A 15,601-nucleotide genomic window follows, 5' to 3' on the forward strand; every position below is an offset into this window, starting at 1 on the left:
ATACAATTGTATTGCAATGCAATTGGTATCTTTTTCATATTTAAAGCTTTTATCATTTCAATTTGATGTTTAACATCTATATGCACGAAAACTCAAGTCAGTTCATCCATCATCTATGGAAGAATGAGATGGTCAAGTTCAGCATATCGGCAACATGAATGCCACATGCTACTATTTTTTTGAATAATTTATGTATCAAACAAGTTTGAGGCGCTTATATGCTTTTATATAATGCATGATAAGTGGTGAATTTTTAATGAAAAATTTCGCTTTTAGTGCATGTGGCGCTGTAACAATTTGAGTATGAATTTCTTATTAATTCTTGTAGAAAATATATTATCTCCTTAAAATTTTTAAATCTGTCGTAACGTACAGACATTTAATTAGTGAATAGAAGAACTTATTAACATAGTAATCGCTCATCACACTTGAATTCCGTGAACCCCTGACTCGATCAATACTACACGTGCGCTCCCAATAAACATCACCGAATCAACAGCCATGATAACCGCAGCGCGCTCCCCCGCATCAGACCGAATCACAGCCATCCGTAGATCAGCCCTCCCTGCCCCTGGTGAAACGAAACACAAAAAAAAGTGAGGAAAAAACCCAGACATCTCCAGGCGACCAGGCGGTCCAGGCCTTTCGCTCGCATCGCCTTCTCCCACCTCCGGGCTCCGGCTCGTCTCCCCGAGACCACGCGACACAGGCAAAGCAAGCAAACCCTTCGCAAAACCGAACTCCCCACTACGTCCCCACGCCGGAAAGCCACCAACGCGCTCCCCGCACGCGTGCCAACCCATGCTCGCCGCCGCCTCGTGATCCCGCGCCCCGGCCTCCTAACCGCCCCCGAAAGCTCCTCGCCATGGCGGCGCCGGAGCGGGAGGCCGCGCTCCTCGCGCGCGTGGCGACCAACCACCTCTTCCTCGCGCAGTTCGAGCCCCTACGCGCGGCGCTCCTCAGCCTCCGCCGCCGCGCCGATCCGGAGCTCGCCGCGGACTTCCTCCGCGCGGTCGTCGCCGCGGGCGGCCGCGTCCCGGGCGTGCTCTGGTCCGCGCCCCCCGCGTGCCCCTCCCCGTCCCACCTCGCCTGGCTCGCCGCGCTTGAGCTCGCCGCCCTCCCCTCCACCCCCAACCCCGAGGCGCTGCGCCTCAAGGCCGAGTTCCTCGTCCTCCTCCAGCCCATCGCCGACGACCCCGCCACCGGCGCCGAGGCCCGGGTGACCCTCGCGAGGCTGCTGGATTTGGGGGTGGCGAGGCTGAGGCGCGAGGTCCATGGCGGAGGGGAGGCGAGCGGCGTTGGTTCCGAGGAGGCCCCTGTCTCCGAGGAGGATCTGAGGGGGCTATGGGCGGTGTTCCTCGACAACGCCCTCGTGTTCGACGCACTGTGCGTGGGCATCTCGAGGCAGATTGGCCTGGAAGGGGGCATCGGCGCGGATGTGCTCCTGTGGTTGCGGCTGAACGTTCAGCTTGGCCATTTGGATGCGATGAAGACGCTTGTCACGGCGTGTGATCTCGAGGGTGCTGCTGGGCATCTTCGGTTTCTTTGCCTTGAATGTGGCGTGGAAGAAGATGATTACAAGTAAGCTCTAAATATTAATCGAGTTAACATTTTCCAAGTAACATTTCAACATTCGATAGGAACGAATACTAGCTAGAGTTGCAACTTGGGGATTTAATGGATATCTCAATTAATTTGTGGAAATAGTAAGGTAGTAGTAGCGATGCGATACAGTCAGTGTTTACATTATGATTGTCCTTTCGTTAATGTATTAACAGGTGCACGGAACTATAAGGTTCATGTGTTTATTAGTTCTGTTCCATATCAATATGTCAACGACATCAGTGAACTGATTAGTTTATCTTTTCGTAGCATGTGTTTAGTAGAGAATGCTTGTTCTCTTATTGCACATCTCTACATTTTGTATGCAAATGACTTGACCAGACTTAGTTTTGAACTTTGGTTATGGTAAAGACATAAAATCCGTTGGGAGATTTCAGGATATGGCACTCAATTGAGTGGCAATTCAGGATTAGTGACTATGTCTCACTGACATGTGACCCTTGACCCCACATGTCAGTGGGACATAGAGTTGTAAATCCTGAATTGCATCTTTACTTAGCGTGATATCCTGAATTATTCCAAACCCGTTACCAGGGCAGTTAGCATATAAGAAAATATTTGAGTCGGAGCCCTACTTCATGTTGTGAGACAATTATTTTTGGTTTTATATGTATGTAACACTATAACTCGAAGGGCGTGGCAACATCTTGTTGGGGGTAGGCATCCCATACTCCCACTGGACACCAGCCCCTCTACTCTGGTTGCATGCTATGGGTGTATTGCAAATTACAAGTCTTATGGCTGCTTGTTAATAATTCTCATCATGAGTTTACTGGGCAAGTAGGAATCTATGAACTGAGGTGGCATAATTTGGCAGCACGCAGTGAACTGGTAATGGATAGTTTGCTTTACAGTGTGAAATTCTGCAACTAGTTGCTGATTTTGAGGGAGCATCATCACATCCATGTTCTTGGTTTTGGACCAGACATTTTCAATTCGTTTCGAAAGAGATCAAGCAATGATATGTTGTACATTGGTCTCAGTTTGGTGACTGATTCGGCGGGTGCATATCCAGTGAAAATGGACTAACTATTGAAAATGCATGAAAATGGTGTTTAGAACATTTCAAGAGTTCTCCATAGATTACTAGAGATAGGGAAGGACATTTTGTATATCTCCACAAAATTTCAAAGAGCAAACTCGAAGTCATCCGAGCTATGTGAAAAAGACAAATACTTAGTGAATTGTGAATGTGTGCTGTTCACTAAGTATTCCTCTTTATGGATTCTCAGACGCAATTGTATTTTTCTTGAAATTTCGTGTTGATATAGAACATGTCCTTGCTTATTGCTTGTAATCTTGGAGAATTTTGAAAACGTATAGACCTCATTTTTCATGCATTTGCAATAGTTTGTCCATTTTCACTGGATATGTGCCCTAGATCTGGATACATTCAATAAATTATTCAAAATGATTTCTTCTTACAGGGTTGTCCTAGCAGAGCTTGTCAGAAAGGGTTGGGCCAAAGCATCCAATTATGGCGGAACATGGTCTGACTCGCGTGATAGAATAATTAAAATGTATGGAGCTGCTCTTCAGTCTAGTACTCCCCAGCTTGTTCAACTGATTCAGGTAACTACAAAATTCTCTATATTATTTCTTGCTGTCGTTCTCTTTTATCGAAGTGCTTTACTATGAACTTTAGCTCTGCCTGTTCTTTTTTTTTCCTGCTTTTCCTTTCCTGGTTGATAACCTACAACTTCATGTTATATTACAATTCCCATTCATTTTATGATATTTTAGCATTCCTTCCTTACGATTTTCTTTGTACTTTAGGCCAAAAATTTAGATGACCCAACACCACTACACCGAAATGTTAACACTATTTACGTTTTTGGAATGCAATTTCACAGGCTTACTCTTGGATGATACTAATTTCTTTTCTCTCATATTGTTTCTAGCTCATTTTGGACGACATTCTTGCTGAAGAAATTGAAGATCATGGTGTCTCTGATGCTAATTGGACGCCTCTTCCTTTTAAAAAGTTGCTGGAAACATTGTCATTGGAGAGGGATGCTGATTCAGATGACAAGACCTTGTCGGATTCAGCTATAACATCCTGCAAGAAAGATCTGTACCATTATTCTCGAATATCCGGAAAGCATGTCCTTGAAGTAGTCATGGAAACTGCTCTATCATCAATTAAGAGAGAGCAGCTTCAAGTGGCTGTTAATGTATGTCAATTTTCAATGGAATAACCTTATGTTTTTTCTTGGTCTGCTATGAGTATTTGATAACAGATTCCGCTAGTTATTTTCCTCATCAGTATCTCCTGGCTTTCTGCAGGTTGTTTCACTGTTCCCCCTTCTCCAGCCATTGGTTGCTGTCTTGGGGTGGGATATTTTGAAGGGTAAGACAGCACTGCGTAGAAAGCTAATGCAGCTATTCTGGACAAGCAAATCCCAAGCTCTGCGACTACAGGAATATTCAAATTACCGTAGTCAGACTGATGAGGTACGCCCTTCGCTCCTTAATTTTCTTTCTCTTCTGTGGTTAGTGCGCAGCAAAAGTATTTGGAGGATTTTGACAGCTTTTCTTTGCAGACATCCTGCGAGGAGTTCTTGTGTGATCTTTTATGCTTTCATCTGGATCTTGCATGTTTTGTTTCCAGTGTGAATTCTGGCCGCCAGTGGAATTTGAGGAATTCATTATTGTTCTCCCAACAAGAGCAAGATTCTGATGTTAACAATGCAGAAATATTAGACCCTTTTGTTGAGAACCTGATACTTGAGCGGTTAGCCGTTCAGACTCCCATGAGAGTGAGTTCTATTTTTTTTTCTTATATCCGATTTTCTGATGTCATTTATCTACCATACATCTGTCCTGCATGTTTATGACACCTTTGCATAGCCAATCACTACTCTCATATGACTTCTTTTGTTCCATGTTGGGTACAAAAGTAACCTTTTACATTTCCAGTCATAAGCTAGATGTCCTGTTGCAATTATTTTTCTTAACTTTCATACAGGTGCTATTTGATGTGGTCCCAGGAATAAAATTTCAAGATGCAATCGAGCTTGTCGGTATGCAGCCACTTCCTTCAACAGCTGCATCTTGGAAGAGGTTCATACCCATCTGTGCTGATGGATTTTGTTAACTGCTTTGTTGAATTTTCTTTATTTTAGATTTATATAATGAATACGATATTCTTGACTATTATGCTTAGTGCTTCCTACTGCATCAAGATCCTCCTATATTTAGTCTCTTTCCTGAGTTATATCTGAGTTGCCTTTTGGCTAACTTGCTACTGCCTTAAGCCTTGTTGCAAGTTTTCTTATTATTAATATGCCAAAAATGGAAATGTACTTGTTTTCTTTTTGCATTCTTTGCTTATGGTTCTAATGAGCAGTCTGTTACATGTGATCTCTTGTACTTGTGATAGGATGCATGACATCGAACTGATGCACATGCGATATGCTCTTCAGTCTGTTGCGCTTGCTCTAGGAGAGATGGAAAAGAGTGCTGGTGGCGGGAATGAGTGCTATTATCACAAAGCATTGTCATATTTGAGGGAGATGCAAAATTTTATTGAGGCTATCAAAAGTACTCCACGAAAGGTTGGCTCTTCTGTGATATGTTCTTATTCAGGTGCATCTTTTCTGTTTCCGCAGATGCGCATATTTTTATTCCTTAAAGTAGTGAAGTCATGGAATTTGAATCTGATATTTTAATACCGGATCACTCTAGCCTCTACCCCCTGAGGCTAGTTTTGAGAATGGGTTTGCCACCATGGCCGCTGTGTCACTGGTTTTTCCATGATGGCACTCCACATCATCCTGTATGCACTGTGCTCCTTTGCTGAGTTTCTATCTATGACGCACGGGCCCAGTGCAAAAACCTCCCTAAAGAAACAGCAGCCACCTGCTGTGACGCAGGCTGTTATCGATGTGTTATGGATAAATAAGACTGTTGGGGAATGGGGACTGCTAGGGTAGCAAAACCAACTGACATGGCTACGATGGTGGCAAAACCATTCTCAAAGCCAGCTACAGGGAAGCGATCCGGTATTAGAAAGTCAGGGGGTTAAAAGGACCAAAAAATAATCCAAGGGGTTAAGCTCACAATACTAGTGTTACCTAGACACGGACACGGGTGTCGAAATCCGACTCGGATTTGGGTGTCCGATTCGGCAAAGAAAATTTGGACACGCGAAATACAACTCGGAATCCGACACGGGTGTCGGAATCCGACTCGGATTCAGGGTGTCCGATTCGGCAAATAAATTTGGACACAGGTGTCCAGGTAACACTACACAATACACGATACTCCGGGGGAGTAAAATGACTTTTCCTAAATAAAGCATGTGGAACTACACTTGGCAACAACTATAAGGGATGCAAAAGCGATGGGCAGCCTAGCACATGATTTTCCTTAAAGTGTGTATGCCCTGATTGAGCCATTGGGGATTATTCTGTTCAATATTAGTATTTTCCTCCCTGAGTAACCCTAGCTATGCAAAATAACAATAGAATAAACACAAGCAAATTTGATTCATACATTATTTAAGTGCCAGTAGATTCACAGAATTTGACTAGTCTAATGAGTTACATTGCTCTGTGAGACTTATCATTTAGACATGAGCTGGGGTCCTGACATATTTAAGAATTTGTGCTAGAATTGGTCGTTTTACAAAACATAAATCATAAAATCTTAAGATTCTATGTCCATTCTTTGGCAGCCATGTTGTGAAGTAATAGAGTTCCTAATTTTATCAAGAGTAGTTTATCTTTTACACTGTTACGTCATATCATCTCGGTGTTTTGTGCTGATGAATCTAGCTATATAAAACCTGGATGAATTGTAGGATTTTACTGTTGATATCAATGGTTTTGGTTTTCTTTGGAGAGAAGAGCTGATTTGGACATGTATTGACCAATGCTGCTCTTAACATGTATTTCTAATATCGAAGCTCTTTCTTTGGCAGCATGTCGAACAGCTGATTTGGACATGTATTGACCAATGCTTCTCTTAACATGTATTTCTAATGTTGGCATGTTATTGCCTCATTGCTTCTGTTGTGATAGTAGCATTGCACGATTTTCAAGATACAAGTGCAACTTGTGTTTAAAAACTTTACGTTTGACAGGCTACTATGTTTCAAACGATGGGAAAGTTGAATCAAGAGTGTTATGTTGATAGTAGCATTGTACTCCTCTGTTCCAAAATATAAGAATTGGATACCTTTATTGCTCATAGATTGTGAAGGTGCGAAACCAACGTTAGAAGTAATTCGACCATGCTGCTCCTATGAAAGTAGATGGATGATCACTTTAGCATTAGCAGAAGGGATAGAAGTGGATATAACTAATTGAATACACTGATTTTGATGAGACCCAACTTGTCTGATAAAGCGAAGAAGCAAGCAACTTCACATTTTGGAACAAAGGGAGTGATTAATAACTATTATGTAAGAAAGCTGCATACCCTCAAATATCTGCTATAACGTTATGTAGGTTGTGCTGTTACTTACCTCCAAAATCGCTAAATATTGTCGTTCATTTTTCCTTTTGGAGGATAGGATATGCATTCAAGTTATTTAATCACTTAACTACAGTTGTATTATGTCATTATCTTCATATTTCACCTGTTTGCAGCTTGCAGATTTTAAACATTCCCTACAGATAGAGTTCAATGGGTTTCTTCGGCAGTTAAGCTTTATATTTTCACCTTGTTTTTGCAGATTTTCATGGTCAGCATTGTATTATCATTGTTACATATGGATGACTGTGTCAAGCTGTCCCAAGCAATCCCTTCCGAATGTTATGTTACTTCTGGATGCCATGATAGTAATTTTGAATCAGAAGGAAAGAACATAGTGATATCTTTTGTTGGGTTTCTACTTGACATACTTCGTCAAAATCTCCACTTAAAAGGCCCTGATACGGATCATCTTTCAAGTACTGGTCTGTCACCTGCTGGTAAACAAGCATTAGAATGGAGGCTCAAACATGCCAAACATTCCATCGAAGACTTGGATTGGCGTCTATCTGTTCTTCAACGCCTTCCACCTCTGTCTGAGCGGCAATGGAGTTGGAAAGAGGCATTAGTTCTTTTGCGTGCTGCTCCATCAAAATTACTGAATGTGTGAGTTTTTTATGCTGTACTTTGTTTTCTTGCTGTCTTCTATTGTTTTTACTTGTTTATGCATTACCCAGTATAATTTTTAAAGATCAGGCTTCAATGTGAGCTCATTGTGCATTACCCAGTATAATTTTGAACATGATTTTTTTGCTAGAAGTACCTATACATATTATCTTACTTATTAAGGTCAGTGGGTCACATGGGGCTAAATATCCCTGGTTATTCTCTGTGGCCCTGTCCTAGCATTTTTACCATTCCAAAATAGTCATTAGTCTTTGCTGATGGTGTGGTCATGCTTCCTACATTACAATCCATGGTTGACAATATTTATCAGTTGAAGATTATTATACTATTTAGGATAATAACCATGCCACGGGAATGCCATATCTGGACAACTAACAGTGGCATGGCATTAAACGTGACACTTAGAAATAAGCTTTATTCCATTTTAAAAATACTGAAAGTACATAAAAAATTTCCTAGATTTTGCGAGGTTCTCTCTTGTTTTTCTTTGGCTTCTTACAATATTCGCACCTTTAACAGTCTTTAACTTATCCATTATTTATATTTATCCTGAAGCTTCTCAGATTTCAACATTTGGCAGTTTCATTTTACTTCTGCATGTGTGGGCGTGCATGCGTGTCTGTCTGTGCGTGCATGCGTGTCTGTGTGAAGTATATTGATTCATTATGGCACATTGGTTGTGATAAACTATGATTCAAATTCTTGCAGGTGCATGCAAAGGGCAAACTATGATATAGGAGAAGAAGCTGTTCAACGATTCTCTTTACCCGCTGAGGACAAAGCTTCTCTTGAACTAGCTGAATGGGTAGCTGGTGCATATAAAAGAGCATTGGTATGCTTCCCCTTTTTTTTATTGGTTTAGAGATACAAATTGCTTGATTCCCTGTTTTTTCGTGATGCACATGTACATAGAATTTTGCAGTTATTCTTTCTCTGTCGCTCACTCTGAGCAGTGAGAGGTAGCAATGGAAGGGAATAATGGGTCCAAAATGGCTAAAGTTTTGAGTGCTGTATACTACCTCCAGTCACCAAAAAGTGATGTTATGGCATGGTCTCCAGAATGCACACTTAAACCTTTAATTTCTATCGTCATATATTTTTAAAACCTAAGAAAATCATAATATTATGGAAGTACCTTTGGGGACAAATGTAGTGCAGATTTATTTTTCAAATGGTTGACCGCACGCATTCTATGACATTGGTTTTCTTCGATAGGATGGGGGTACATAGTAAACTGTTTTGCAATCATACTCATAGTTAGCAAATTTTGGAGTGGCGAATATACAATTTTATAGTCACTCATCACTCATCATCCTTTATAAGTATACTTGTTTGTGGGTTCATGAGCGAAGGGAAAGGGCTCTATGCAGCACCTCTGCATCACATTTTTATTTCTGCAAACAAAAATTGAATGGTGATAAATATCATAGCAAACGTTGTCAAATTGTATTAAACATAGTTGTTTCTTATTTCCTTGTTTTATGTTGCCTAAAGATTGGCAGATACTCTTTGTCTTTTAAGGTTGAAGATGCTGTAAATCGTGCCACAGACAACACAAGTGCCGAACAAGAATTGGATATTTTGTCATTTCGTGCTCAGCTTGGTTCTCTTACTACGGTGATGATTTTTTATTATTGTCTTCATCAAGTGTTGTTAATGATACAAATTCTTGATATTCGACTAAAGAAAATATCTGAACCTTCAGATTCTGCTTTGCATTGATGTTGCTGCAACTTCTGCCCGGTCAGGTGATACATGTCGATTTCTTCTTGACGAGGTAAACATTGCTCAGTTCTGTATATTCAAACTCTCGCATATAGTATTGGAAACGATCTTTAAAGTATCTTCTTTTTTGTATCTATGTTCTTTACTCCCTAACATTATAGAATTATAGTGGAGAGATGGTTTTATGGGTAATATCATTTTTGCTTTGGACTTGGCGTTTAAAGGGTTTAGCGTACTGCACTACCACCCCCATCCTTTGCCCTTTGTCACCAAGGTACTTCATACCATTTAAAAAGCACTAGGCGCTAATCGGGCGGTGGGGTGGCACCTAGCGCTTAGGCGGCGATTAGGTGATCTAGGAGGCAATTAGGTGCTAGGCAGGAGGGTGGTTCCTATGCCTAGGCGCCGACTAGGCGGGCTAGAAGGCCAATTTTTGAAACAGTGACCACTGTTAAGGGTATAATAGTCAAGGGTATTAATGCAATATCCTAGTCTAGGGTTTCCCTCATGTACTCTATATATTGTCCTCATGGATTACCATTGAATACAAATTGCTATTACTAACATGGTATCATAGCCAAAATTAGGGTTAGGGTTTTTTCCCTTGCATTTTGCAACTTCAACGCATCTCTTTCCACGCATCCTGGGGAGGGGGGCATCCATGCCGTCGAGTTCTACCTCTCCAGGGCCAGGGGCCTGAGGCTGCACGAGCTCACGTGCCTCGCGCTCACGTGTGCCCTCGACCTCGCCCCCTACTTGCTCAGATATGTACTGAGCTTCTCCACCTGTGCTAGCAGAGCTAGCAGATCCTTAATGTGGGCTTCATTAGAATATTTGGATGATGGCACCATGGGCTTCATTGGGCTGATACTTGATTGTTGTTTATGGGTTGTTTTATGGATTGGTGGTGTTGGTCCATGACCTTTACACTGTGCTGTCGATGCTAGTGTGCATTTTGGTATTAGGTCATGCATGCTGTTAGGTTGGCCTTTTGTCTGGCTTCTGATATCCTTGGTGTTACTGCTGCTATTTCTGCTGCTTGCTAGTATCAATTATTCTCATATTAGAGTCTTTGCAATTCTATTGTGTCCACATCCAAGTTTCAGTCCGTAGTGATTTCATTTATGCCGTGCAAGTCCACATATTCCTTTGTCAATTAGTCGATTTTTTCCTGTCGTTCTTGATGCAACCATGCCATCTAGGTCTTTCTGTAGTTTTTGTGGCAACTTCGTTTGTCGTCTATTACTACTTTTCATCTAGGGCATTGTTTTGTCATCTCTGGTCTTTTCGTAGCTTTAGTGACAACTTACGTCTGTTGTCTTGCTATTCGACATCGCTTTGCTGCGATTCTTGACCAAGGACATTCTTTTGTTGTCCTTAACACGACACTACTCATGTGCTTCGCTATGCACTTCTTCGGCTTGATTTGACAGTATTACCAAGGCTCCACGCTACGACGGCTTTGAAGATAATTTTTTGGATGTAATAGTTTTTGGATGTATTACTCGAAGTTTATTACTTAGTGTCACCTCTTTCAAATGCAACGCTATTGCATGCGTCTTGTATTTGAGGGGGGTGTTAAGGGTATAATAGTCAAGGGTATTATGGTAATATCCTACTCTAGGGTTTTCCTCATGTACTCTATATCTTGCCGCCATGGGCTACCATTTAATACAAGTTGCTATTCCTAACAACCACATAATCCGAAAGGCCACACTGATGCACAATGCACCCTATTATAAATGAAATAATTTTACATTATAATATGTATTTCTTCACATTTTTTGTAAGGGAAATATTTTGTTATCTTAACCGCTGCCAGTTCAATCAAATATTATTGTTTGATATATATGAGCAACATTAAGAATCGGTACGTGGAAAATATCCCTGAAGTTAATATTCCTTGAACTTGTTGATGCTTTTTTTTTTCTTGAACTGGCAGGAGAGCTGCTTGTCATTATATTAAGAAGGAACTAGTTACATACCCGTACGTTGTAACGGGAGTAAAAATTTTTCACAAGATAAAATAGTTGACAAATGAAAAACATATATTGCAATAAGACAACAATCAATTTGACAATGACCGGGATGAAGGTCTCCATCTCACGCTGCCTACAAATAACAAAAGGATATATATTTTTAAAACAAATATATTACTTGAATGAAATTGTATATATGGTGAATGATGTTTGCAAATCTGCTGTCAAATTGAAGTAGCAAAGAAGCATGCATATGCATATTTGTGCTGCGACAAAGGTTTATGTTAGCCTAGAAATAAGAGATGTGTTCCCATAATTAAAAAAGGTGGCTAGTGTATCCTACTCTCTGACGAGGCCCAGCGTGACGGAAGTGAACACCACACCGGCTATTTTTTTAAACAACCACCTGTAAAAGCAATATATTTGCTTGTAAATTCACCATTGACTACAATATCACAAGGCAAAATATTGATTAACATTTATTTTTAACCTTTTGAGGTACAGTGTCATCTTCATTGACAAAATATTGCCTGATAATAATAAGAAAAAATGTTTCAGCTTTGCATATTGCGAAGCAACTCATGCATAGAGATAACCCAAAAGAATTGAAAGCATTTAAACAATATATAAGCAAGACAAGCCATACTTGACAGTTGAATAGGCCGGATGATCTTGTAATGGGTTAGGATAAGTCTGCCAACAAGAATAAAATAGTAAACAATTAGCTCAATCACCCTGTGAAGTAAACTCAATTCAATAAACTTCAGTCAAAACAGACAAATATTTTCCATATAGTAGCTTGCCCTTATTTTTATCAAAATATAGTATCCCACCTTTTACCACATGCTTCCATGATTCGGCTGACAAATAGTAACTGGTTTTTGGAAGGGAGCAGAAACAAGCCAATAGAAATACCATGCTTCCTCTAGTGATCTCCATTCTACACGCTGAAATGTCCCATCTAACGAATATGACAATGAATCCATTTAATACCCGCAACTTTGACAGCTTAAGAGTTCATTTGTTCTATTTGGCTCCTCTTTTGACTGTAACTAATTAAACAGCTCACTGCACCCTCAACTAAATCCGAGAAACATGGCAACCAACAAGAAAGCAATCTCCCCCGAAAATCGGTTACTCACCACCAAAATCGCTTCCCTGTTCATACTTAGCTAAAGCCATGCCTCACCGCCCAGAAACGGGCAACACAAAGACCATCCATAGACCAGAACCGACCATACCAAAGTATCGCAACACCACAAAGTCTCTCCAGAGCGATTCCTCTAGAGCAGCAGGGTGGGCGAGAGGGGGTGGGGATCGGTGTCAGTGCTCACGGGATGTTGGGAAGGTAGTCATAGAGGAGATATACGAAGTTGCCCTCGGTTATATTGACGTAGGCGGCGTCAGCGAGGCTGATGGAGGAGGCATTGCAGAGTGCGCGGAGGTTGGGGTACGAGTTGCAGGAGATCCACACGTATGATGCTGAGAAAGGCAGCGTCGCCTGCACCGCCTACTCCAGAAGCCCGCGTTCCCCATCCTCCCGCTCCTCTTCCTCTTCCTCCTGACGGTGCCTAGTATAAGAACAAAAACTAAAGAAACGACAAGGCAGCTCTTTATATATTTATAGTTAAATGTTTGTACGTTGTAACGGGAGCAAAATATTTTTACAAGATAATACCACGACAAAGTAGCTCTTAATATATTTATTTTACGCATCTAACAGATGAGACATACATTGTGATTGCACCATCACAGCAGCTCTCTCTCCTTACTTGATTGTTTTTAGGACCATAGGCAATGCTCCACAGACGTGTCCTGAGAAAATCAAAAAATGATTCAATCTCTATCACAAGTCAAAACACTTATCCCCTCAAGTATAGGTTGTTTTCAGGCTTCACAAGCACATCAGTGAAATGTTACAGAGAACAAGCTTTATGACCTTTCATTTTTTTAGCAAAAATAATGACACAATTACCTTCGTTCACAAAGAAAATTGATCCTTCTTTTGGAGATTCTTCAACTGTCGTCTCATCAATTAGCTTGGTTTTGTACTTGACTGTATTAGTGCGAGAACAATTGTCATACAAGAATAAGATTAGAGTATTAGAGTATACAGGTGAAGCCAAGCACATTGGTATTCAAATATAAAAAATGCTAAGAAGTTTGATGATTTGTCATGAACTGTTCACCTGTAACTTCATCAAGATCCCTGGTTTGTTTGTTCCCTCCAATTGATAGGATTCTCTTTACAATTCCACCATTTCTATTAATATCCACCACTATCAACCATGATAAGAGCTCTATCTCAATGTAGCTCAGAACCAGTAGGAACAACAGAAGCACCAAAATCTCCACAAGCCAAAGGAGGGAGCATGAATAGTGCTTTCTCCCCTTTCTTCATCATACAGATTCTATGCTTTAGCCCATGTATCACATTGCAGAATTGAGGGAAATAAAGTAAGAGACAGATTAAACCTTATCGCTGGAACACAAATGGTAGTGCAAATGCAATAAAATTAGGACAGAGAAAAATTTACAACAAATGATTGGGTGTGATTGTACTTAATCAATTAGCATGTATCAGGATTCGGGGTCACAGTTAAATACTGGAAACTATTAATCAGCTTCAATAATTCAAGAAAAAATAACGCTAGTGCTCTACCAATCCATATTTTGTTTGCCAAAACAAACTTTTCAAAAGCAAGTTTTGCCTTTCCAAAGAACAGTACACGTGTTTATTTGTTGTTATATAGCGAAGAGGCCACACCTACACTATTACATCTAAATCAAATATCTAGGGTCTTCTACTTCATGGGATAACAAGCAAAACTTTTTCCTGCCTGCTTGCAATTTCACCACTATGAAATAGTAAGATGGCAGTGGTCTTGTCCCCATTTCAGATAAAAGAAAAGTTGTGCTAGGACAAGCTTTCCAAGATGAATTCCCTTCATACCTCAATTCCATCCATCCACCTGATGCGGATTGGAGGTGACACTGCAACCAAGGCTGGATTGAGATCCACGGTAATTCCAATCCCAAATGGTTGTCATGACAGCGGAGCAGCGAGGGGCTGCAGCTGCGGCCCGGCAACAAATGAGTGCTGCAGCAGCTGCGTGGCCATGAGTTGCTTGGCTGGATTCTTCTAGAGGCAACGGCTAATGAAGCCTCAGAACTCCAGCGAGGTGGTGGGAGGTGGCTCCAGCGGATCGGAGTAGCATATGGCGCACATGAGCGGGGCCCAGCACCCCTGCTTGCCAAGATTCTCCCCGAAGGGGAAGTGGGGAACCTGCCCAGGTAGAACTCGAGAACCTGCCTAGGTAGCATATGGCCTCTGAAGCTCCAGATGTCGCCCGCGTAGTCGTCGTAGTTCCGTCATTGAGGTCGGTGTTGATGCGCTCGGGGCTCATGTAGGAGATGGTGCCGACAGAGGTGTTGCAAGGGTCCATGATCTGGTTAAGGATGCACGCAATGTCGAAGTCGGTGATCTTGACGCGGCGTGCGGAGTCGATGAGGAGGTTGGGGGGCTTGATGTCGCGGTGCAGATGTGGTGGCGGTGGAGGCAAGCAATTAGAGTAGTCACCAAATCGATTAGGGAAGATAGGGGAGGTGGGGTTTACCCGTAGGTGCCCCAGGATGACGCTGCGGGAACCCCAGGATGGGGCCTCGTCGAGGTTGAGCTGCCCGAGGGGCGGCCACCGCCATGGTCGCCAGAACCTGAGACCACGTGGCAACCCTCACTCGCGGCGGTGGCATTGCTTGCTTGGCCACCCTGCCCTCATCGACCTGCACGCACTCGCCATCAACCCCGGCACGGGCGAGGCTGTGCGTGATGGAGTGCGTCAGGCCTAGCCTCCACGAAATCCTATACGACCACCAGATGAAGGACAACAAAGCTGATGACAATCCGCGACCGACCCTCCCAAATCGAACTCCTTTCTTCGGATCCATATCATCCATGCCCGGATCGAGTTCCAGTTTGCGGGATCATGCTCTCCCAGGTGCTAGGCGGTGTGTATCCGAATGGGGACACGCAGGAGGTGGGGAGGGAGACGATGGAGGCGGCGGTGGTGTTGGAGGAGGAGAAGTAGCCTGTGGCGAAGGGCACGGGGTGGGGCGACGTGAAAGGGCATTGCCACGGGGGCGCAGCGATGAGGAGAAGACGAGAGGGC

At 42.2% G+C, this 15,601-nt stretch overlaps 1 protein-coding gene across 2 annotated transcripts in view; it reads left to right on the forward strand.

Moving 5' to 3' along the window:
- Positions 1–606: 606 nt before the first annotated feature.
- LOC133906049 (uncharacterized) overlaps positions 607–15,601 on the forward strand; it is a 37,833-nt gene continuing 22,838 nt past the window's right edge. Inside the window, exons 1-11 of one of the 2 annotated variants that reach the window (XM_062347844.1) lie at positions 607–1,581; positions 3,051–3,195; positions 3,525–3,797; positions 3,910–4,077; positions 4,167–4,382; positions 4,592–4,686; positions 5,006–5,180; positions 7,304–7,707; positions 8,437–8,560; positions 9,223–9,345; positions 9,434–9,505. In XM_062347844.1, the coding sequence (XP_062203828.1) occupies positions 866–1,581; positions 3,051–3,195; positions 3,525–3,797; positions 3,910–4,077; positions 4,167–4,382; positions 4,592–4,686; positions 5,006–5,180; positions 7,304–7,707; positions 8,437–8,560; positions 9,223–9,345; positions 9,434–9,505 (2,511 nt within the window). In that variant the 5' untranslated portion in view covers positions 607–865. The remainder of the gene's footprint in view (positions 1,582–3,050; positions 3,196–3,524; positions 3,798–3,909; positions 4,078–4,166; positions 4,383–4,591; positions 4,687–5,005; positions 5,181–7,303; positions 7,708–8,436; positions 8,561–9,222; positions 9,346–9,433; positions 9,506–15,601) is intronic. The other variant, XM_062347848.1, reaches the window with a different exon arrangement.

Source organism: Phragmites australis, chromosome 2, assembly GCF_958298935.1.
Source record: "Phragmites australis chromosome 2, lpPhrAust1.1, whole genome shotgun sequence".
Classification (NCBI taxonomy): Eukaryota; Viridiplantae; Streptophyta; class Magnoliopsida; order Poales; family Poaceae; genus Phragmites; species Phragmites australis.